The sequence below is a fragment of the Aptenodytes patagonicus genome, chromosome W, assembly GCF_965638725.1.
Source record: "Aptenodytes patagonicus chromosome W, bAptPat1.pri.cur, whole genome shotgun sequence".
NCBI classification, from domain to species: domain Eukaryota; kingdom Metazoa; phylum Chordata; class Aves; order Sphenisciformes; family Spheniscidae; genus Aptenodytes; species Aptenodytes patagonicus.
In genome coordinates this window covers 25,860,566-25,885,503 of record NC_134981.1, presented here as the reverse complement: position 1 = coordinate 25,885,503, position 24,938 = coordinate 25,860,566, and the positions used below count along the sequence as shown (strand labels likewise).

General features: G+C 45.7%; 1 protein-coding gene across 1 annotated transcript in view; it reads right to left on the bottom strand.

Moving 5' to 3' along the window:
* The window catches only part of LOC143172199 (phospholipid-transporting ATPase ID-like), a 65,644-nt gene that overhangs the window by 26,953 nt on the left and 13,753 nt on the right, over positions 1 to 24,938 (bottom strand). Inside the window, 9 exon segments of the mRNA XM_076361443.1 lie at positions 3,467 to 3,472; positions 3,804 to 3,822; positions 5,889 to 6,053; positions 7,815 to 7,930; positions 8,780 to 8,968; positions 9,768 to 9,933; positions 11,511 to 11,554; positions 13,731 to 13,939; positions 15,632 to 15,828. Of these exon segments, the coding sequence (XP_076217558.1) occupies positions 3,467 to 3,472; positions 3,804 to 3,822; positions 5,889 to 6,053; positions 7,815 to 7,930; positions 8,780 to 8,968; positions 9,768 to 9,933; positions 11,511 to 11,554; positions 13,731 to 13,939; positions 15,632 to 15,828 (1,111 nt within the window).

Sequence of the window (24,938 nt, the reverse complement as noted above, 5' to 3'; positions counted from 1 at the left end):
TACCGGTTTGAAGCCAGGGCCAGCAATAGATGCCCAGAGCCTGGAGAAGGATCACAGGTCAGCAGGAGACCGCCTGAAGAGAAGCACAAAGGAACTCCAGCCAGTAAGACAGCTTCTTCGGGGGCCCAACTTAAATGCCTCTATGCAAACGCACGTAGCATGGGGAATAAACAAGAGGCGTTAGAGACGTGTGCACGCCTGCAGGGCTACGACCTTATTGGCATCACGGAGACGTGGTGGGATGGCTCCTATGATTGGAGTGTTGGGATGGAGGGATACAGGCTCTTTAGGAAGGACAGGCAGGGGAGACGAGGAGGGGGCGTCGCCCTCTATGTCAATGACCAGCTGGAGTGCATGGAGCTCTGCCTGGGGATGGATGAGAAGCCAACCAAGAGCTTATGGGTCAGGATTAAAGGGAAGGCAGGGACAGGTGACATTACGGTGGGGGTCTGCTACAGGCCACCTGACCAGGAAGACCGAGCGGATGATGCCCTCTATAGACAGATAGGAGCAGCCTCACGCTCACAAGCCCGGGTCCTCATGGGGGACTTCAACCACCCCGACATCTGTTGGAGGGACAACACGGCAGGGCATAAGCAACCCGAGAGGTTCCTGGAATGTGTCGATGATAACTTCCTTCTCCAAGTGGTAGAGGAGCCAACGAGGAGAGGTGCTATGCTGGACCTTGTTCTCACCACTGAGGAGGGGCTGGTGGGGAATGTGAAGCTCAAGGGCAGCTTGGGCTGCAGCGACCACGAAATGGTGGAGTTCAAGATCCTTAGGGCACCGAGGAGGGCGCACAGCAAGCTCACTACCCTGGACTTCAGGAGAGCAGACTTTGGCCTCTTCAGGGATCTGCTTGGTAGAGTGCCATGGGACAAAGCCCTGGAGGGAAGAGGGGCCCAAGAAAGCTGGGTAATATTCAAGGATCACCTCCTTCAAGCTCAGGAGCGATGCATCCCAACAAAGAGGAAGTCAGGCAAAAACGCCAGGAGGCCTGCGTGGATGAACAAGGACCTCCTGGACAAACTCAAACACAAAAAGGAAGCCTACAGAGGGTGGAAGAAAGGACAGGCAGCCTGGGAGGAATACAGAGACATTATCTGAGCAGCCAGGGATCACGTTAGGAAAGCTAAAGCCCTGATAGAATTAAATCTGGCCACGGACATCAAGGGCAACAAGAAAAGATTCTATAGGTACGTCGGGGATAAAAGGAAGACGAGGGAAAATGTGGGCCCTCTCCGGAACGAAACAGGAGACCTGGTTACCCGGGACACGGAGAAGGCGGAGGTACTCAACGACTTTTTTGCCTCGGTCTTCACCGGCAAGTGCCCGAGCCTCACCGCCCAAGCCGCAGAAGGCAAAGGCGGGGACTGGGAGAATGAAGAACCGCCCACTGTGGGAGAAGATCAGGTTCGAGACCATCTAAGGCACCTGAAGGTGCACAAGTCCATGGGACCCAATGAGATCCATCCGCGGGTCCTGAAGGAACTGGCGGATGAAGTTGCTAAGCCACTATCCATCGTACTTGAGAAGTCGTGGCAGTCCGGTGAAGTTCCCGCTGACTGGAAAAGGGGAAACATAACCCCCATTTTTAAAAAGGGAAAAAAGGAAGACCCGGGGAACTACAGGCCAGTCAGCCTCACCTCTGTGCCTGGGAAGATCATGGAGCAGATCCTCCTGGAAGCTATGCTAAGGCACATGGAGGACAGGGAGGTGATTCGAGACAGCCAGCATGGCTTCACCAAGGGCAAGTCCTGCCTGACTAACCTAGTGGCCTTCTATGATGGAGTGACTACATCAGTGGACACGGGAAGGGCTACAGATGTCGTCTATCTGGACCTCTGTAAGGCCTTTGACACGGTCCCCCACAACATCCTTCTCTCTAAACTGGAGAGGTATGGATTCGATGGGTGGACTGTCTGGTGGGTGAGGAATTGGTTAGATGGTCACATCCAGAGGGTAGTGGTCAATGGCTCAATGTCCAGATGGAGATTGGTGACAAGTGGCATCCCGCAGGGGTCCGTATTGGGACCGGTACTGTTTAATATCTTCATCAATAACATAGACAGTGGGACCGAGTGCACCCTCAGCAAGTTTGCGGATGACACCAAGCTGAGTGGTGCGGTCGACACGCCAGAGGGACGGGATGCCATCCAGAGGGACCTGGACAAGCTCGAGAAGTGGGCCTGTGTGAACCTCATGAGGTTCAACAAGGCCAAGTGCAAGGTCCTGCACCTGGGTCGGGGCAACCCCCAGTATCAATACAGGCTGGGGGATGAAGGGCTTGAGAGCAGCCCTGCCGAGAAGGACTTGGGGGTACTGGTGGATGAAAAGCTGGACATGAGCCAGCAACGTGCGCTCACAGCCCAGAAGGCCAATCGTATCCTGGGCTGCATCAAAAGAAGCGTGGCCAGCAGGTCGAGGGAGGTGATTCTGCCCCTCTACTCTGCTCTGGTGAGACCCCACCTGGAGTACTGCGTCCGGCTCTGGAGCCCTCAGCATAAGAAAGACACGGACCTGTTGGAGCGGGTCCAGAAGAGGGCCACGAAAATGATCAGGGGGATGGGACACCTCTCCTATGAAGAAAGGCTGAGAGAGCTGGGGTTGTTCAGCCTAGAGAAGAGAAGGCTTTGGGGAGACCTTATTGCAGCCTATCAGTACTTAAAGGGGGCTTATAAAAAAGATGGCGGCAGACTTTTTAGCAGGGCCTGTTGCGACAGGACAAGGGGGAATGGCTTTAAACTAAAGGGGGGGCAGATATAGACTAGATATAAGGAAGAAATTTTTTACGCTGAGGGTGGTGAAACACTGGAACAGTTTGCCCAGAGAGGTGGTGGATGCCCCATCCCTGGAAACATTCAAGGTCAGGTTGGACGGGGCTCTGAGCAACCTGATTTAGTTGAAGATGTCCCTGCCCACGGCAGGGGGGTTGCACTAGATGACCTTTAAAGGTCCCTTCCAACCCAAACTATTCTATGATTCTATGAAATATACTGTACAGAGTAGAGCCCTGATTCTGCAAATGTTCTAGTCTCTAATCCCCCAGTCTCAGCTGGATTATGAATATGCATGAAATTTTTTGCCAACATGTTTGCAGACCTACAGCTCTATGTTCTTCCATTTCCCCTTCACAGCAGATAGAGCTTTAACTGAGGGACAAAGACAGCTGTGGATCTGTGTCCCCAGACCTCCATATGCATCCTCTAGCGTGGAGCTTGCTCCCAGCCATATTGTAATGCAGCTGCCATATGGCTGCTAAGCATCTTCCAACAGGCCTGTTCCCACCCCTGCTCCACACCACCAAACAGCTAAACCACAGACTGCTCAGGACAAAAACCTTCATTATTTTAAATTTATTGCTTTTTCTGCATTTTGGAGATACTTGATGGCTTTAACCTATCATCAGAGGGACATGAAATTTTTGATGCTAGCTCAGGTTTAGACAGCATGTGCTACCACATACCTCCTGCTGTTGGGAGACTAAATTCAGAGGTTGGCTTTAAGCCCAAGATCCCTTTTGGCTTCCTGGGATGTTCATCATTCATCAGCTATGAGTGTTATTAATGCAGACAACAGCTCTTAGGGAACTTCTCTATAGGGTCCTCAAAACTGCACAATCCACGTTTTACAGCAGTAGTCCCTGGTCCAGCTAGCAAGAGCTTAAATGCTTGTAGCATACGAAGCCACCTCCTGGGAGTACCTGCTCATCCTTGGCAGCCTGAGTCTGAGTTGGAAGCCCAAAGATGGACACTGATGTCAAATGTGCCCAGGAACCGAGAACAAGGGCTTGCATTCCCTACAGCCATTGTCTTTCTGGAGCTGCAGAAAAGCACAACAGTATTGTTGACAGGCCTTTTCCTGTCTGTCCATGACCTGGTGTAAGAGCAGCTGGAGGGACAGTCATGATGCCTTCCTGACTGTTGTGGTTTAACCTCAGCCGGCAACTAAGCACCACACAGCCGCTCACTCACTCCCCCCACAGTGGGATGGGGGAGAGAATCGGAAGGGTAAAAGTGAGAAAACTCGTGGGTTGAGATAAAGACAGTTTAATAGGTAAAGCAAAAGCCACGCACGCAAGCAAAGCAAAACAAGGAATTCCTTCACTACTTCCCATCGGCAGGCAGGTGTTCAGCCATCTCCAGGAAAGCAGGGCTCCATCATGCGTAATGGTTACTTGGGAAGACAAATGCCATAACTCCGAACGTCCCCCCCCTTCCTTCTTCTTCCCCCAGCTTTATATGCTGAGCATGATGTCACATGGTATGGAATATCCCTTTGGCCAGTTGGGGTCAGCTGTCCTGGCTGTGCCCCCCTCCCAGCTTCTTGTGCACCTCCAGCCTTCTCAGTCGGTACAGCATGGGAAGCTGAAAAGTCCTTGGCTAGTGTAAGCACTACCTAGCAACAACTAAAACATCGGTGTGTTATCAACTTTGTTCTCCTCCTAAATCCAAAACACAGCACTATACCAGCTACTAGGAAGGAAATTAACTCTATCCCTGCCGAAACCAGGACACTGACTGTGGCTCTTCCTTAGTTTTTAGGTCAATCAATGACAAAGAGTATTTTTACTACTATGCTCTGAATATAGCCATGTTCCATCCCTATTCCCCCTTGTTGTCCTTATATCCTTACTCCCCCTAAGGACCCCTAGCAGGAGTCTGCTACACACAGGGACTTCTGCTCTCGCCCATCAACCTGACTATGATACTTGGCAGTCCTCTACGTCTCCACAAGACCCTTCTACTTCCTTGCTGACTCTGGCTCTCATACCCATTCTCTGTCACAAGCCAGACTTTCCTACACCCACCCTCTGTTCCTCCCTGCAGCACCTTCTGGAAGTAAAGTTGGAGTACAGAGAAGGGTCTGGTGTAAACAGTGTTTTCTTCTGAGCCACACTTCTTCCTGCTGTGAGCCTGTGACCTCTTCTCTACTTAGGCCATGAGCTTCATAACCCTTAGTTGCAAAGCAGCTGGCTCCTTACCCTCCTAAACCTCCATATCTTTCCTGCTTTGAACACGACCCACACAGCATTTGCACTATGTATTCTCTGGACTGGATGATTAGCATTTTCCACTACTCTGTTGAGACCCAGAAGAGCAGTAGGCTCTGCCCCATGGACTATGCAACTTTCAGAGGTCAGCAGCTCCTAGGCTCACACTTACTTCTTCCCAGGCCCTGCTGGCATCCTGAGCGTACAGCTAATGGAAGGAGCAACAGTGCAGCTCCCAGGATTTCTGAGACTTCAGGAAAGCACTGCTGTGAGTGCAAAAGCTGAATTGCTTCCCCTCAGATCCCACACGTCCTTTTCATTCATTATTCATGGCTCTAAAACACAGGCAGACCCCCAGGGCATTCAAAAAACTGTAACAACACTCATGGAGAAAAGAATGACTTGAAGATCACAGTTTAGCCCTATTTCAAATTGACACAAACATGTTCATGGACATCATCTCCCAGTCCTGCCCAGGGCTGCAAGAACAAAGAAGACACTCTCTCTGAAATGGAGGGGCACCTGGGGATTATTCACTGCCTGCCATTTCAAAGACAGGAAAATAAATAGATCAGCCATTTGCACATACAAAGGATAGCTATGAAATATTTGTGTCCACGTCATCTCCCTTAGGCTCTGATATGTCACTTCATCATGAGAAAGCTCACATGACACCCATGTGAGTTAAAATAAAACCATTCCCCTGCACTGATGGTTGACATCCCAGTTACCAGTGAAAACCCAGGACTGCCATATTCCTAACCGCTTCCGTCACACAACCCACTGAGCTGTTTGCAGAGAAATGTTTACTGAAGTCATACTGAGCTGTTTATTGACAAACCACTATCTTCGCTGCCTCCCCCAGAGCTTGGCCCAAATTCTGTGAAATACCAACCATTAGATCTTTTTCAATGTCTTCATATAACTCCGACAATTTATCTTCCCGTCCTTCCAAGGCAGTGCTTGCTTCATGGTGACGCCTGATCCAGTCCTGAAAGCAGTCTTCGTCCAAGTTTTTATAGGCCACCACGAGTGTCCTCAAACCTTCATCAGCAAACCCCTGCAAGACAGTGGTGAGGCAGAATAGGTCAAAGAAGAATGGTCTGCTCACTTGGGCTTACAAAGGACCCTCAGAAAGCAAATGGCTATTTGTACAAGCTTCTTGCCTAAAGTCTGCAGAGGAAAGGTGAAAAATTCACACCTTAGATCACAAACCCTGAGGTACTTTTTAAAAACTAGTTCCAGATCACTTTATCATTGCCATCCATGGTCCTTACAAAGAACAAATTCAAAAGGGCTTTCCTACTTTCTGGCTCTAAAGCTTTATGTTAACCAGGCAGTTGTTTCCCAGGTTCATATTTCTCAACATAAGGTTCAGAATAGAATCATAGAATCATAGAATCATAGAATCATTAAGGTTGGAAAAGACCTCTAAGATCATCGAGTCCAACCGTCAACCCAACACCACCATGCCCACTAAACCATGTCCCTATGTGACGCATCTACACGTCTTTTAAATGCCTCCAGGGATGGGGACTCAACCACTTCCCTGGGCAGCCTGTTCCAATGTTTAACCACTCTTTCAGTAAAGAAATTTTTTAATAGTGAGATATAAATTTTTTTAAAAAATTTAATAAAATTTTAATAAAATTTTTAATTTTTTTTTTAATAGTAAGATCTTAATAAACACTGAACATAGCCTTGAATTCTGGACCTGGCCTCAACATTTTTTAGGGTACAAATGCTGGCTGAAATGCACAGCCTGAGCACAATCAGTCATGACATCCCAGCAAGTCCTTGTAAGTGTGCTTTCTGCAGATGTATAATTGACAGTATGGATCTCGGTGTTTGATGGAATAACAGAGATCCCTTTGTGAAAACTGAGGTGTTCCCCCAGGCTTGAAGTAAAGGTGCATCAGGAACAGGCCACATCCACAGCCCATATCCCTCTGTTCTGCCCTCTCCTTTGCCAGCAACTTTCTCTGGCTCCCCCAGGCAGTGAGCAGAGATGTTTGTGCTATTACACAACCCCTCTGGCAAAACTTTCTGTTACCTTGTGCTCTGCACTGTACCAGCAGGATCTGGCATCACAAGGGGGAGTAAATATTGGCCAAAACATCCACTTGGGTGAGTAACCACCTCCCAGTGCACACCATCAACAATATAAAAGGCCACAAGGTTGAGTGACGCATTTTCCTTGCTGCCCAGTCAATATGCCCCTATATGATCTGGAAGAAGGGGAGGTGAGTGAGAGTGTGTCCCAGCACCTGCTCAGTCTCTTCTGACTGAGACTTCTCGGATTGCAATCACTGCAGATCTGAATTGTATTCAAGAAGGTAAACAGCTCTGTGGTCCTTTACTGATCACCTGAGTTATTCCAATCCAAGGCATGCTTGAATGCATTGGGTGTATGCGTTGTACAGTAACAACAGACTTTTAGATGGAATTTAGTTGCCAAAACACAGATGCAGAGTGCCATTTCAGGTGTTTCACCTATTCTGCCTGGCTTCCAGCTCCTACTCCAGAGGAATACAGGTCTTCTGAATGTCCTGCATTGTATTTGCCATCTGTGTCCAGGTGTCCTGGATATCCTAGAGCAGTTCAAAAGGCACTTGGTGCCCATGCTTAGGCAACTGATTTAAGACCTAAGGCTTTATAAATTAATTTCCCTCTCCATTCCCCATGAAAAAAAAAATTAAAAAATTAATGCTTGGGTACTGCTTCTGAAATCTGTTTTTTGTCTCAATACAAAGTACATTTCCATACGTGGAGAAAAGGAAACCATCAAATGCAGAGATGTTGTGCAGAAGGAAACACTTACATTCAGGTGTTCTGTGGTCTCCTCTTTGAGAGAATCATAGGATGAATGAAGCAGTTCATAAAGAATGGTGTCAGCCCCCTTGCAGTACAAAGTCAAGTCACCTTCTGGACTCCGCACTACAAGGAAGAGGAAGATAAATGCTACAAATCCCAGACTGAGGCACTTGGGATTCACAGCACTTGCATCAAAAGAAAGAAAGGTTTTTAGAGGCATCCAATACTTGGCCAAGTGTTGGCAAACTCCCAGGAATCAAGATTAGCTTTGCTTAGAACAGAAGATAATGCAACTACTCTCTACCTTAGTGGTAGCAGCACAGGCAACTGTACCCAGATTGCATTGGTCTGAGCAGAAGTTCTGTTAGACTACGTGGCTCCTGCAAGCAGCACTTCAGGTAGGACATCTGCATTCAAAAGTCAAGAACAATTTGTTCTTAGGGAACTGGTCCTGCTGCTCCTATTGCTCCTACCAGTAAAGGTACTACCACTCTCTTGCTACAGTTATGATATTCCAATTCCTGAAGTATCTGAGGACATTGGAGGGTTAATAAAGGCTACATAAGATTTTTTGAATTATTTCACCATTTTCTTTTTGGGAAAGTGGGCTTCTCTACTTGTCTTTGCTTTCTCCTTTCCCACTTCCTCAGATTTCACTGACAATTTTGAAGCTGATTAGAAGGAAGGCCTTTCCTGCATTGTCATGAAAGAGGTAAGATATGTAAAAAGCTTAGTGTCTTCAGGAGGCTGCTCCATCATTGTGGTCCAGACGTTAAAATGTTCTCCAACCTGCCTAAGTTTTTATTTAGCACTATTGCTGTGTAATTGAAAAGTCAAGGCGGCCCATCTCAAGCGCTCAGAATTAAATGTTATTCAGAAAGCATTGCAAAGGGAAAGGCATCACAGCAGAATGAGGGCCAACTTTAGAGCCTAAAAAGTCAGGAAGGAAAGAAGGGAGCAAAGGGAACATACCAATAACAGACATTCACTTGCGAACATTGTTGAAATCAAGAATAGTCAGGAGTTTGTAGATTTTTGTTTCTCCCATTTCCACAATGGTGATGGTCTCCAGTGTGCGAGCCCGGAACACAAATCCAAAGTTTCTGGCAGCAGTGACGAGGGATCCCTCATCAGGAGATTGCACCTGATACACCAAGTTACCTGACATGCAAGAAAAAATGTAATGTGGCTTCTGCCTTGTTTCTGAGGCTAAACAAATACAAAATCAAAGACATTATATAGCAGTTAACCCTTTGCTTTTCTGTCTATCTGCAGAGGTGCAGCACTAAAAAGCACCTTGTGTCCACACATCTCCATCAAGTCCCATTCACCCCATTCTCCAGGCCAGTGCAAGAGGCCGCCTAGACTCTTTTGGGGGCCTTTATCACTCTCTTTGGAGTCCAACAGATCTCACCAAGAGAGCAACTTCCTTGGGTTTAACCCCTTCTAGTTACATCTGCATGTGTTTTTCTCATCACTATTTTCACCTTATATGTGTCAATTAATGGTTCTAGCCTTTAAAGCACAGTTTTCACCTTGTTTGGGATTTCAGGAGACCGACCCAGTACCTGCAGGAACACTGGGTGAGCGGAGCTAATGAGTCTCCAGTGGATAGGTGCTATATGCTCTATGCTTTATGGGACTTGGTGCACAGTAGAGAAAGAGTGGGGCAAGCCATCTGCCACCTCAGGGAAGCTGTGGCACCTGCAATTTCCACACTCCAGAGATGTGGTGATTGCAGCAGCGTCAACTCCACCACAGGAACACACGGGGAGTGGAGGCCCTGGTCCATTCTCTTCCCATGTGGCATCTCCAAAGACACTGATTTATGTGTAGCCATATACTACAGAAAATCACTAGGGAGGGGCAAAAGGACCAATAACAGCTTCTGTGGAGAGAAGACATACTGTGGTGCAGGGTGAACATAACCACTCAGTCTGGTGCCTTCAACAGTCCTCACCTTCCTTCTTCTCTTCTGGCATCACTGTGTGACAAAGTGAGAGCAGCCAGAAGAACCTATGCGTTGGGACATCACTCAGCTTCACAGCTTCAACCAGGCTATGGTCATAGAAGGCAAACTTTGGGTCAGCTAACTGGTTGTATGAGAAATCAACCTTCTCTGTGTTCTGCAAAAATATGGCTCAGTATTATTTGTGGAGCTCTCACATGCCTGTACACCAATGTCTGCCCATCATAGCCCACCTCTCTTCCTTACATTTCAAAGGGCCCTCTCCTGCAGGGCTGTTCATGACAGAGACTGATGAGTCTAAGTAAGTGGGAGATTGTGAAAGCTACTGAATCACAGGAGAGGACAGGCACTTGAGGTGCCTTTCAGAGCAGCACTCAGGCTGAGAACCTGATTAGCTAAAGATGCCTTTCTGTACTACAGCAAATGCTCCTACAGGATCCCCACCAAAGGATTTCTATAGCGAAGAAATGCCTGCCTTCAACACATGCCTGCTTGGAGGCATCATGCTCCTGATTTCAATGGCTGCTTGCGACAGGGGAATGTGGAAGCCTAATTTAAACAATTCAAAAGGCTGTGTTCTCCACCCTATTCTCCCAAAGCGAGAAAGGAAAAAGATGACAGACAAGCGATGTAAAGGTTCAACTCCACAGGCATTATCCATTTTGTCTAAAAACAAGGAGCCCCAAGCAGAGGGGAACATAGTGGAGAAATGGCCAGAAGCTCAAAGCATGATGCATCATGGAGGAATGCACTGCCGAGCCTGCCCAGGATGATGCCAACTCCCGCCCCATCCCTGACGAGCTCAGAGTTTCCAGGATGGGAGTCATCCTTTTGACCTGTGCGAGCTGACATTTAGCACTTAACGTAAGAGCACAGGCCCACCCCACCCCCCGCCCCCCAGTAATCTGTGCAACAAGGTCCAGGCACTGCAACACCGTGGATGTGTGAGCAGCAGCCTTTTGACCTGCAAGACTCTGCTCCGGCGAGTATCAAGGGCAGGAGGAGCTGCTGGGCAGCCAGTTGGCAGGAGACCAGCATGTATCCCCAAGCAAGTCAGCCCTTTGCATTTTGCTGCCTGAGCGAGGGCAGTCTGGAGGCACAGCACTCAGTACAAATAGCCAATTTCAGTGGGTAATTTAAGTTTTAAATGGCCTGGAAATGAATCATTGGAATGAGGAGTGGGATTTTCATCATCATCTTGCCATTTGTTACTTGGATTACTGCATGCAGTTTTCAGATATTTTAGGCAGTGAAATCCAAGACATGTGGGTTTGTGCCAGCAAGCAGAGGCTAGATAGAAATGGAGAAGTCACCCATTTTCACACTTTCCGATGTCCAGACGTTAGGGGAATTTGACAGTGACCTTGTTATCAATATGAACTGAACTCACTGATTCCCAGCCAAAACTTTAATTAACTGCCAAGGATAATAAAATTCACCAATGTCCAAGTTTCCAACAAATATCAATGGACAAGTATTCAAGAGGAGCTGTGCATGCACTAGGATGTCATGTGAAGCTGAGGGAACAGTGGGCACTCAGGCTACCAGACCTGCAGGTTTAAACCAGGCTTACTGGAAGGGAATGCAACTCTGGCAATCCTCTGACATCCACGAAAACACATACCTGTTGTCAGGGTCAAGAGCGTGAGCTACGCCTGAGTGGGTTGTGTCCACTAGCACCTATGCAGGCAGGTTAACAGAAATCACAGATCTTGCTAGCACTTGAGCACTTACCTCATTTATTTCTATCCTTTGCCCAGACATATCATACACATCACCTGCAAGCAAGAAAGACTGAGGTTATAGCCACAAACTCCAGATAAGTGCAGCCTCTGAGCTTCTCTACCACAAAAATTGGTTAAAGTGTTTTGAAGCTAGTATCAAATTAAAAAGTTTCAGTAACCACAAATATCTTGACATGGGTATTGGAGACTGATGATTCATATCTATCAGTTCCTATGTTAATCCATGACAAAATCCAGAGACTGACAGATGCTTGAAACACAAAGCAGTTACCATAAAAATGACTGGCATTTGGGCAAAGATGACTTGGCTCAAGCTGAACCCAGAAAGGATGTAGTGCTAGGTAGGAAACGAAGGTGCTTTCAGGGGATGACTTCTCTTGTACCTTCCCTTTGGAATGTGAGACAAAATCCAGCTCCTGGATCATATTGAGTTTGCAACAGTCCCTGGACAACCACAGAGAAGGAGTTGTCAAAGCCCATTCTTCGCACGTCTAGGTAGCAAGGCTGCTCCATTCATTTTCCCTGAACTGATGATCTGGTCACAGAAATGGAAGACATCTCATCTCCAGGAAACACTATTGAAACTTCTTCTGCCTGAAGAAAAATTTCACTTGGAAGGTCTGGACTGTGCCCAGCCCAGCCAGATTCAACACTTCATTGAAATAAGACTGAAATACAGTGAATTACATGAATGATAGATCTATATTTGCACCAGAAACATCAACTGTGACTAAAGTAAATTCTAGGTACTAGTACTCCTTCACAAAAACCCTGAGGGTGTAGAAGAAACTCAGAAGCCATCTCTCCTGAGAACTGCACATCAGTTGATCCCCTGGGAACTGTAACCAAGAGGCTTTTAGACGCTTCCTTCCCAATGGGAAGCCTAAGCCTCCAGAGTACCCTCCCTGGCAGCAGAACTAATTCATCCTTTCTGGCATGGCTTTCCCAAATGCCCCTGAGCAGCAAATCCAAAGAAGTATATTCCAGGGAAGAAGCTAAGCATTTAGAAAACTATAAGCAATAGACTGTCTGCCTTCTTTCCGCATATTTCCCATTCATTTCTTGAACCCACATCCTATGTCTATATTCCGTGGTGACATTCACTTTGGAAAAGTCAACTACAGGACACATGAATGAACAGACTGAATATTTTTCAGACTGTTTAGCAGCACTAACGTTGGCTAGCATAGTAGCGCTGTTTGAGATATGATGGTCTCCAAATATACACAAAACAAGATTTATAGGAAGAAATAACTTCTTTTATTAGGCCAGCTGATAGCACTGAGAAAAAAAGACAAGCTTTCTGGCACACTAGTCCATCAGCAGGTCTGACACAGGCAAAACAAGCATCAATCTATGAATAAGCTGTGACTGATTTCTCTGGGGGAATCTAATGATGTTAATCAATTAGTTTGTGAATTGTTAGCACCTCTTGAGCAGTATGAAGAAAACTGCCCAGGGCCATACAATGAATGAGCCTTTTAAGTCAATGACTGTTAGGATCTAACAGAGCTAACAACTTTTGTTTCCCATTTTTTCCAACTCCCTACAAACTTTTTTCTCTTCTGGTAGGTGAAGTATGTCAGGGCTGCAGACAAATGACCAGGCCATTGACTAGGTACCAACCAAAGGTTAAGCTACCTGAACAGGATGTGGAAAACCGCTGCTCGTGACATGAGAAATTGCTGAATGTGAGAGATAACATTGTGACAAGCTGACAAAATTTACAGATAACACTCATGAGGGATGGCTGATTTCACAAGTGGTTTAAGAGGGAGTTAGTTATGTGAGTTATGTATTATGTTTTTCAGGGTTAGCAATACCTGGGTAACCATATCAATAATACCATAAAAGGCTGAGATCACCTAGGTAGTGATATAAGAAAAAAAAAATTTGAGTACAGATGTAGTAAAACTGGGACCAATGAGGAAAAAGTAATAAGGTGGAAGTTCTTTAGTTGGGAGGATACTGGGGCAGAAAAAGGGAGGTTAAAGGGTGTCAAAAAGGGGAAACAAGGGACAGGAAAATGATATTAAGATATGGGAATGATGTAATCAGGGCTGTCCAGGCATCCTTGACAGGCAGCTTTACACTTGATCACTGCAGCTTCTTACAAGACACTCTCTTCTGGATATCATATTTAGTCTCCGTGGACCAAGAGGCATATAATAGAATAAAACATGGAGAATAAGACAAATAGATAACATACCGTAGGATTTGCCATTGATGGAGCACTTGCTGAAACACATGATGTTCTGAGTGAGAGTTCCTGTTTTGTCTGAGAAGATGTACTTGATCTGCCCCAGCTCTTCATTGAGTGTAATGGTACGGGCCTGAGCCGGCGTGTCATTCAGCGGATAATACATTTTACAGTCCCAGTCAATGTAGAAACTGTTACCCAAGCGTATAATCTCTACACTGGTGAAAGAGAAAGAGAAGGTGATGGAATATTCATTAGTTTAAGGGACAAGATCTTTATCTTCAGCACTACCATTAGCAATTGCAATTAGAAGACAACTTTGAAGGTAATGACAGGGTATACTCATCAGGTTGTCCTTAAATGGCCTGTAATAAGCAATGCTGAAACAAATACCACTGAAATGATCTGTTAGGTTTATAGTAAATTCCTTTCCTTTATTTATAAAACAACGTCTTATAAATATATTTGAAAAGTTTCAGAAGTATGTAAGAAACACTGAAAAACCTGATGCTTTCTTTCAGTCTGTATTTACTTCTGTTGAGGCCATCCCTTTGTGACAGAAATCCTTATGCTGGGCAATGAGTTAAGACAAACAGCAAGAAATCATTCTCACCCAGACTCCCCCAAACCCTCATTAATCCCGCTGTGAACGAGCGGCAGTAGTACACGCCAGGCAGGCCACATCACCAGACTGAAAAGCGAGGCAGCAGCAGCAGTGGGTCTCATTTGGTGCAGTTTAGAGAGTGGTGCTCAGATGGGGAATGTTTCCAGCAGGGCTCTGGACTGGGCTGAGCTGCGGTGCCGGGGGATGAGTACAGCCATGACTGAAACAACCCAGAGCTTCACAACAAGCTAGTCATTGTGTAACTCAATACAACCAAGGAGCTGTATCAGCTCGCAGATGACATGAATTTCCACTTTGCTGCTGGTGTGACATACTGGACAGGAACGGGATGAATTCCTCATATTTACCAAAAGAAAAGAGTCTCAGAGCGCAACTTCCCAACCCCTAACTCCGAGCGTAGCTATTCACTCCTCCCAGTAGCACCAGCAATGAGCTGTCCTTCGCAGTTTGACATCACAAACGATCTCTGTGAATTACACAGCAAGGATTCACTCTGCAGTCAGTAGCAAAGCTGCCTGAAGAGTTAGGTCCAATGATAAACTATACAGGCCTAGTCAGTCTACACCCCAACCTCAAGGTTTTGAAAGCATCATGGGCACGTTGACTACCCTTTACCCCTGCTTGCCTATCTCCAATAACCAACATAGCACTACGTTCTCTGGGAAGTGACGGCATTCACCCTGCTCATACGGCACTGAGCACTATGGATCCTCAACCTGATTACATCTACTTACCTGGCAATCCACTTCTCACATGAGCCCTACAGCCACCTTGAAGAATATGCCATTCACATTGGTTGGTGGGCAGTCTTACTCCTATGGCATCCTATACCTACATCTCCACTTTAACTGCAAAATCATCCTCTCCTCTTCCAGGACTCACTGCTGTCCCAGCTCTAACCCTGACAAAGACCTCCGAAGGCAGCAGAAAGAAGAAAAGCATCACTGTGGTATAGAGTTACCCAACAAAGTGATTTTAGGCCCTGTCAAATAAAGTATAGACTTGGGGAGAAGAGGAAAGGGTCCGATGGAAGAAGACAATGTGTTTTTAGCCCTCCGTCCTTTTAAAACCATGTGGGGCTTATTCTGACTAGTCAAGACCCACAAAGAAAGCAGGGGCTATTAGATGTCTTCACAAGATGGCAACAGCATAGAGAGCTGGCCTTGGCTGTGTGCGATCACCCACAATGGGGTTGCATTTGTGTCCAGGGAAAATGCTGCTCCCAGCTAAGGCAAAAGCTAAAACTCTCCTAAGATGAAACATGAAAGGAGGTTCTGGCACGTACCTGACGTAGAGCAAAATTGGCACCACCGTGTTTAGAATGATCACATATGACCAGAACATGAGGAAGCCAGAGTAGGAGGCAGAGTTGACACCTTCTGCCCAGGGCAGATAGACCTGAAAGTAGTAGCCTTTATCATACTCCCAGATGCCATTGCCAATGGCTAGGATAAGACACATCAGTGCTAAAAATGCAAAGATCTGCAAAAAAACCCCAAAGATATTGCATTTTAGAAACAATGAATTTATTATGTACAGTGTCGTGGTTTAATTTCAGTCGGCAACTAAGCACCACGCAGCCACTCGCTCACTCCCCCCCACCCCCAGTGGGATGGGGGAGAGAATTGGAAGAGCACAAGTGAGAAAAAGTCGTGGGTTGAGATAAAAACAGTTTAATAATTGAAATAAAATAATAATAATAATATGATAATAATAATAATACACAAAACAAGTGATGCACAGTACAATTGCTCACCACCCGCCGACCGATGCCCAGCCAGTCCCCGAGCAGCGGCCCCCCCGGCCAGCTTTCCCCAGTTTATGTACTGAGCATGATGTCACATGGTATGGAATGTCCCTTTGGCCAGTTTGGCTGTGCCCCCTCCCAGCTTCTTGTGCACCTCCAGCCTTCTCAGTCGGTAGAGCATGGAAAACTAAAAAGTCCTTGGCTAGTGTAAGCATTACCTAGCAACAACTAAAACATCGGTGCGTTATCAACTTTGTTCTCATCCTAAATCCAAAACACTGTACCAGCTACTAGAAAGGAAATTAACTCTATCCCTGCCGAAATCGGGACAACAGGTTAATCAGAAGACCCTAATCAGATTGGGTTGGACAGCCTGAATCTCAGGGAAAGGTTCCTAGGGGTGAAGGAGGAAAAACAGCAAAGTCATGACACTTTTACCTCAAGGACAAAATTACACAGTGCAGAGTCTGGCAATTTGGAATCACAAGACCTCAAACAGCTGGGGATTTAAGTCCCAAGTAGACACCTAAACCAGGGTCCTCATGGGCAGCTGGCTGCAGAACATCAAATCTCATTAGAGGTGAGTTGAGCTGCTGCTCCTCAACCATCTGGTTGCATGCTTGGGAATAGAAACCCCCTGGAGGATTTTTTCTGGCCATTTGCTGGATGTATCATAGTTTTCCTCACCATTTCTAAAAAAATTACTAAAGCTAATTTGTAATACAGAAAATCCAGCATTGTGCAGGTTGGAATTCAGCACTGGATATCATTCTGATGGTTAAAGGAGAGTTAATCACTGACTCAGAACTAATGGTTGCCTTGGTACCTGCCATCACAATCTGATTACATTTCCTTTGAGCAAACAGAAAGCAACACTAACCAGTGATGTGTATCCTTGGACTTTAGAGAAGCCTATTTCCTGAAGCCTAAAGCAACCAGGGGAACAGCAACTGGGAAAAGAATTTCAAAGTGGGACACCTTAGTGAAAACTGGGACTTGCTCAGGAACACCATTTAATAGGCACAAAAACATTACATAGGTCATAAAGCATTTTTTGATTAAAAGGAGATAAGAACATAGCAATACAAGTATTTGGAAAAGAATATAAAAAGAAGGGAACTTAATAGAAATTAATATAAACTGCAAGGAATTATAGAACTATGAATATCTAATAGTCATATAAAATATCAAGAAAAGAAAACAGTAAACTCAAACAGAGGTGTGGAAAAGGCAGACGTTCAACAGACAGTCCTCCATGAATGAAGGAGGAAGGAAGCAGAAGGAAGTATCTATCCCATATGATGTAGCAGATGGAAAAGAGAGATTATCTTCTGTGACGAGGAACACTATGTGGCTCTATCTGCTAATAATAAGCATTTTCAATCCAGTGGGTCCAGGTAATTTAAAGATGAAAGCTTAGAGGGACTAGCTGAGAAATTCTCTTAACCAGTTGTCGTGGTTTAACCTCAGCCGGCAACTAAGCACCACACAGCTGCTCGCTCACTCCCCTCACAGTGGGATGGGGGAGAGAATCGGAAGGGTAAAAGTGAGAAAACTCGTGGGTTGAGATAAAGACAGTTTAATAGGTAAAGCAAAAGCCACGCACGCAAGCAAAGCAAAACAAGGAATTCCTTCACTACTTCCCATCGGCAGGCAGGTGTTCAGCCATCTCCAGGAAAGCAGGGCTCCATCACGCATAACGGTTACTTGGGAAGACAAATGCCATAACTCCGAACGTCCCCCCCCTTCCTTCTTCTTCCCCCAGCTTTATATGCTGAGCATGATGTCACATGGTATGGAATATCCCTTTGGCCAGTTTGGGTCAGCTGTCCTGGCTGTGCCCCCCTCCCAGCTTCTTGTGCACCTCCAGCCTTCTCAGTCGGTACAGCATGGGAAGCCGAAAAGTCCTTGACTAGTGTAAGCACTACCTAGCAGCAACTAAAACATCGGTGTGTTATCAACATTGTTCTCATCCTAAATCCAAAACACAGCACTGTACCAGCTACTAGGAAGGAAATTAACTCTATCCCTGCCGAAACCAGGACACCAGTAAAGTTAATTTTTAACAGTGCTTTGAAAACTGGGAAGCTCCACCGTACTAAAAATCTGCTAACATAATTCCAGTATTTGAAAGGTAGAAATGGTGATCATGGGAAAGAGAAACTGAAGTTAGCTTGTCATCATGCGTGGACAAATGATAATAAAAACAGTTCTGTTGATATGGATTTCTTCAAATATTTGACTTAAAAAAACCCCAACATCCTAATAAAAATGTGAAGATATGGAATCAACAGGCTGCACAACAGAACAATTAAAAATCATCTCTTGCAAGTATGGTCATAAGAGAGGAAATATCAGTAAGTTGGGCCATTATGTATAAGGCCACCCAGTAACAATCACATTACAACAGTAATCAACCTTTTTAAAAAACAATAATTGAAGTACAAACATAGAAACATTGCTGGTAAAGCTGATATTTGTATTGCTGAGGTAATCTATGAGAGGAGGAAGGATACTTTTATGGAGTGATTTGAATCACTTGGTGAAAAGTTCACATCCAACCAACTTGAGTTTTAATACCAAGAAGCTGCTAAAAGGGGACTGCAGTAAGTAAAGGTGCTGGGCTGTTTCAGGAGACACATTTATTTCCTACATCAGTAGTAGCTTTTCTATTTAATTGTGGGAAGCCCAATAAATTACTCCACTTGTGAAATGGAGACAATATTGCTTGCTAGTAAGGAATGTGGTGCAGTGTTTTTAAACCTCTGTGACCAGCAGTAAAAACAGACTTCAGTTTGTGCTGTTGTAATCATCATGACTTAAGGATATATGAGGCATGACCTGGGGACAGGTAATGTCCTTTATTAAACCAATAGACATAGATGGAGAAAATAGACAAGCCTGTCCATTTTTATAGATATTTCTGTTGGTCAAGTAAAAAATATTACTTCTCTCTGCAGACTTTGCCTGTTGTAAAAGAAATTAATCAGAAGAGCCAGCTAGCTCTTTTATCTTATCACTGTACCTTGAATGATTCCTCACTGCCCCACAGGTTAAAAATTGTCAGTTTGTAGAATATCACAATCCATGTAGGAAATTCAATGTATGATTTAGCAACAGAAATACACATGGGGCAAGACAGCCCATGTGAACTTTCCCATATCACAGGAGTTCTTGTCTACTACTGCACTTGTTTTATGTACATTTTGCTTTATGTACATTTTGCATGTCAATGCTCTCGTCCCTAACAGCTCAACTTGTGTGCAATACGCATGATTACACAAAGTTCACTAACATGCGGTTTACTTTGAGACAAATGTAAAAGACCAAGCCGTTAACAGTGGCCCCAGAGATTAATTTCTGTGCAGAGAAACAACTGTGTACAGGCTGTTGTAATCATAACCACAGCTCTGCAAGAGAAGGATGTAAAAAAAAAAAAAGATCATAGGCCTGCACATGCTCATGGGGCTTCCCACCATGAACATACTCCCTCCCTGGGTCCTGCCCATGCAGGGCCTGCAAGAGATCCTCTGCAGGACTGAGTAGGATTTTTTGTAAAGAGGAGGTGACTTTTGACAAACATTTCCTGTTGGACTGTGAATTATCCCAGCACATATCTATTATACCTATTAAATGATGTGTTAAGACATCTAGTTCTTCCTGTTTATTCACTTTTGCATTAGCATTTAAGCTATTCAGTGGATTGAACTGCTGTCCTTCCTCCTTTCCCTCCAATAACCCTATAAATAACACAGCATCCCTAATTTTTAAGCCCTTTTTCAGATCTCCTTTTTTTTGTCTCTGTCTGTGGGCTGTTTTCATCAAGCTCTCTAATTACTAATTTAAAGCCCTCTTTACTATGTTAACAGGTAAATGTGCTTTTCCCTTTCTTCAGGCACATCTAGCTGTGTCAGGCATTTTCAAATCAGCTACCATCTGCCCCAATTGGGTGATGCAGACCAACACAGAGTCTTCATTCAAGGCCCTCAAAGTGCTTACTCCTTTACTGCTTTCCTCAGACACATTTTTCTCTTCTTTCACAATGGGGAGAACGATGTACAGAGAGATCAGAGAAACTTGTCTGGCGTCCCAGAGGAAAACAGAAGCAGAGCTCAAGAGGTCCAGGCTAGCATGGCTTCAACTATTGTGTTATGTGCCCCTTCAGGAATTTTCTTGAGAGCAACCAGTATTATCAAAGCAGACGAAATATAAAGCTATTTGTTAAAAACAGAACTTCTGTATTGGGTTTGCATGGCAAGGTTTTGGTAGCGGGGGGCTACAGGGGTGGCTTCTGTGAGAAGCTGCTAGAAGCTCCCCCTATGTCCAACAGAGCCAATGCCAGCCAGCTCCAAGATGGACCTGCCGCTGGCCAAGGCCCAGCCAAGCAGAGATGGTGGTAGCGCCTCTGTGATAACATATTTAAGAAGGGGAAAAAAAAACGCTGCGCAACAGCAGCCGGAAGAGAGGAGTGAGACTATGTGAGAGAAACAACTCTGCAGACACCAAGGTCAGTGAAGAAGGAGAGGAAGGAGGTGCTCCAGGTGCCGGAACAGAGATTCCCCTGCAGCCCATGGTGAAGACCATGGTGAAGCAGGCTGTCCCCCTGCAGCCCATGGAGATCCACGGTGGAGCAGATATCCACCTGCAGCCCATGGAGGACCCCACACTGGAGCAGGTGGATGCGCCCAAAGGAGGCTGTGACCCCGTGGAAAGCCCGCGCTGGAGCAGGTCTTCTGGCAGGATTTGTGACCCCGTGGGGGACACACGCTGGAGCAGTCTGTTCCTGAAGGACTGCACCCCATGGAAGGGACCCACGCTGGAACAGTTCGTGAAGAACTGCAGCCTGTGGGAAGAACTCACGTTGGAGAAGTTCGTGGAGGACTGTCTCCCGTGGGAGGGACCCCACGCTGGAGCAGGGGAAGAGTGTGAGGAGTCCTCCCCCTGAGGAGGAAGGAGTGGCAGAAACAATGTGTGATGAACTGACCGCAACCCCCATTCCCCATCCCCCTGCACCGCTCAGGGGGGAGGAGGTAGAGAAAATCAGGAGTGAAGTTGAGCCCGGGAAGAAGGGAGGGCTGGGGGGAAGGTGTTTTTAAGATCTGGTTTTATTTCTCATTATCCTACTCTGATTTGATTGGTAATAAATTAAACTAATTTCCCCAAGTCGAGTCTGTTTTGCCCGTGACAGTAATTGGTGAATGATCTCTCCCTGCCCTTATCTCGACCCATGAGCCTTTTGTTATATTTTCTCTCCCATGTCCAGCTGAGGAGGGGAGTGATAGAGTGGCTTTGGTGGGCACCTGGCATCCAGCCAAGGTTAACCCACCACATAATGGTTGCCCAATGCTCCAATCTATCCAGATCCCTCTGCAAGGCCTCTTGTCCCTCAAGAGAGTCAACAGCACCTCCCAGTTTGGTATCCTCAGCAAACTTGCTAATGGTGCATTCAACTCCTGCATCCAGATCATTCATAAAAATATTGAACAGAACCAGCCCTAGAATTGAACCCTGAGGAACACTGCTGGTGACCGGACACCAGCCAGATGTAGCCCCATTCACTGTAACCCTTTGAGCCCTGCCCTTCAGCCAGTTCTTCACCCAGGGCACCGTGTACCTGCTCATCTCACAGTTGGACAACTTGTCCAGAAGGATGCTGTGAGGGACAGTATCAAAAGCCTTACTAAAATCCAGAAAAACTACATCCACTGCCTTCCCTTCATCCACTAGGTGGGTGACCTTATCATAGAAGGATATCAAATGAGTTAAACAGGACTTTCCCTTTGTGAACTCATGTTGACTGTGCCTGATGATTGCATTATTCTTTAAATGCCTTTCAATAGCACCCAGTATGATCTTCTCCATAATTTTTCCAGGTACTGAGGTTAGACTAACAGGTCTGTAGTTCCCTGGGTCTTCCCTCACACCCTTCTTGTAGATTGGAATAACGTTGGCTAGCTTCCAGTCAGCAGGGACGTCCCCAGACTCCCAAGACCTTTGGTAGATGATTGAGAGGGGTCCTGCTGTAACATCCGCTAGCTCCTTCAGTACTCTGGGATGAATCCCATCAGGCCCCATGGACTTGTGAACATTCAGCTGATACAGCTGGTCCCTTACAATTTCAGTGTCCACAAATGGAAAGGCACTGTTCCTGCACTCATGGTCCTCCAACTCAGGAGATCAGGCAGCATGTCCGGGCAGGACCGGTCTATCAGTATTATTAAAGACTGAGGCAAAAAACGCATTGAATGCCTCCACTTTTTCTTCATCCCTATTAGTCAGGTGACCATCTTCAGCAAGTATCGGTCCTATGTTTTCTTTAGACCATCTCTTGCTATTAACATACTTAAAAAAGCCCTTCTTGTTATCTGACACAACACTGGCCAGTTTCAAATCTAATTGAGCTTTGACCTTTTGTGTCTTCTCCCTGCATATACGAACCACAGCTCTGTAATCTTCCTGCGAAGCCTGACCTCGCTTCCAGAGATCATACCATTTCTTTTTCCTCTTGAGCTCCATGAGGAGTTCCCTATTCAGCAAAGATGGTCTTCTGCCCCGCTTGCTTGACTTACTTAGGACATAATGGGATTGCCTGCTCCTGTGCTTCTACAAGGTGGTTCTTAAAGAGTGACCAGCACTCGTGGACCCCTAAGCCCTCAAAAGCAGATTCCCAGGGTACTCTGCTAAATAGCTCCCTGAATAGCTTAAAGTTTGCTCTCCTGAAGTCCAGGGTAGCAACTCTGCTGTCCTTATTTCCTGTGCTTAAACACTGCTTTGTTCCTGGAAGTTTTATGGACAATTAAACACAAAATAGCTTTGCCAATGTTAACATGGAACAAGTTTCATTACACTTAAAATGAGCTATTTATAGCAAGCTGTGGCTACTTTGTATTTCCAAACTCAAGAGCGCAATATACTGCCTCTTTTTATGACCGTGCTTTGGAACCTTCAACCACCCAGTGAGCTGGGAGGACCTGATGCCACATCCCCTTCAGTGTGCAAAGAGCCTGGTGTTTTAGGGTAGGACAGAGCTTTACTTAGATACCAAAATGTTAGGTGCCTTAAAAATGTGTAAAGGAGAAAAACACACACTTGGCTCCATCAGCGCCCAAGAACCCAGGCAGAGGCTGATGCAATCAACTGCAACTTGCTCAGTTTTTTTAAAACAGAGTCAGGAGGTAAAATTCATCTTGTTCACATTCATGAAGAGAGGCCAAACAGGCTGAAAGCTCTGGGTGGGACCCTTGACTTTGAAAGAAGATTTGGCAAACCTTAATCGAACGCTAAATTCTGAGTTCCCTATTCATTTTTTTTCTGCACCGTTTCTGTGCCCTGTGGATCCCCCATAGCCCTACCCCACAGTCACTTCTCCTTTCCAGCTATAACATAGCAGAACACCTAAGAAGATATGTATTTTTTTCAAATACCTGCAAAATTCTGAATGTAAGAGGTCGAAACCTTGCTTGTTTTTGCTGTCCCCTTAAGTGTGAGAGAAGAAAACACTGAGGAAAACAAGCTGATGATGGTAAGCAAGATTTTCACTTGGCAGAGATTGGTGTAAGGTTACTAAAGTCAAGGGCATGTCCTTACTGTACATGGAGCAAGGACTCAAGAGGGCTTGAAGATGACCCTGAAGTGGCTTTCTGTGCTGTGGCACTGCTTTACAGCAAATACGCACATGCAGATGTTCAGGACACTACTTCACAGCTCTGGGAGTTGGGTTAACCTCTGCTGCTTTGGTACAATTTCAGTCTCACAGAGGCACAACTGGCTCTGTCCACTAACATCTCCCATCCCTGGGCCCACCTAAAGAGCTTTTGGGATTCTGAGAAAAAAGCAGGAGGACAGGGGCTGGGATGAAGTGGCAAGGTTGGAGAGTGGGGCAGTCTTGGAGATGTTTGTGCTATAAGCCCCAGTGCTGAGGAGGCATAAAGTCACGGAGGGCAGGGAGAGCTCAGGACAGCCTTGCTGTGATGGGCAGGCTGCTGTTGGATGCCTCGAGCTCTGTCTTCCCCAGGGCTCGCTCCAGCACCTGGGGATGGATCCATGCCCCAGCCTGGCTGTCAGGTTGGGCTGGAGAGCAAGGGCAGGAGGGAAGAAGAGGGAACAGCAGGCACTGCTGGGAAGAGGTGACCACAGGAGTGGCCAGACCTTCCCAGTGTCATAAACTGAAGTCAGTGCAGTATGCATGAAAAAGCATGACAAACTTGCGCCCAAAGGAAAACAAAAGCCTGAAACTAAATAGCTTTTCTTCAAGCAGCATTGAATAAGGCAGTATCAGAATGCATGTCTCCGCAGACTGGCAGTAACAACCAAAGTAGTCCCTTCCCTGAGTGGCTTTGAACTCAAGCAGTAAAATCTTGGGAGAGTTTCTGTAAAAGAATCACTACCTCTGCCTGGAAGTGTTTGCCATGTGTTAAAACCACTGACAAGCTTAAACCTCAAATGAGATCCATTTTCTAATTTGAGGAGAGTGCCTACTATATAAGATTAGTGTTCTCAAATTTCCCAGCTGCTAAAAACACCAGTTTCCAAGTATTAATGAGACTATGTCTAACATTTTACCCTAATGTGTTAAATCAGAAGCTGGCATTATGTAAATTAACAAACTCAATTACCAAGTCCTATGCAGATATCACCAAAGATGCCAAGAAATCAGGAAGAAGAGGGAGAACTGCTAATGTTTATTTAAATAAAAAATGACAAAATTACTAAGGAAAAAAGGCATTTGCCTTTTTTTTCAATTTTTTTCAATTCAAAGTGATTCTCACCAAAAAATGCATAGCGAGGGAGAGCACAGCAAATGAAAAGCTCAGAAGAAAGGTCCTTAACACTGTCAATGTAATCG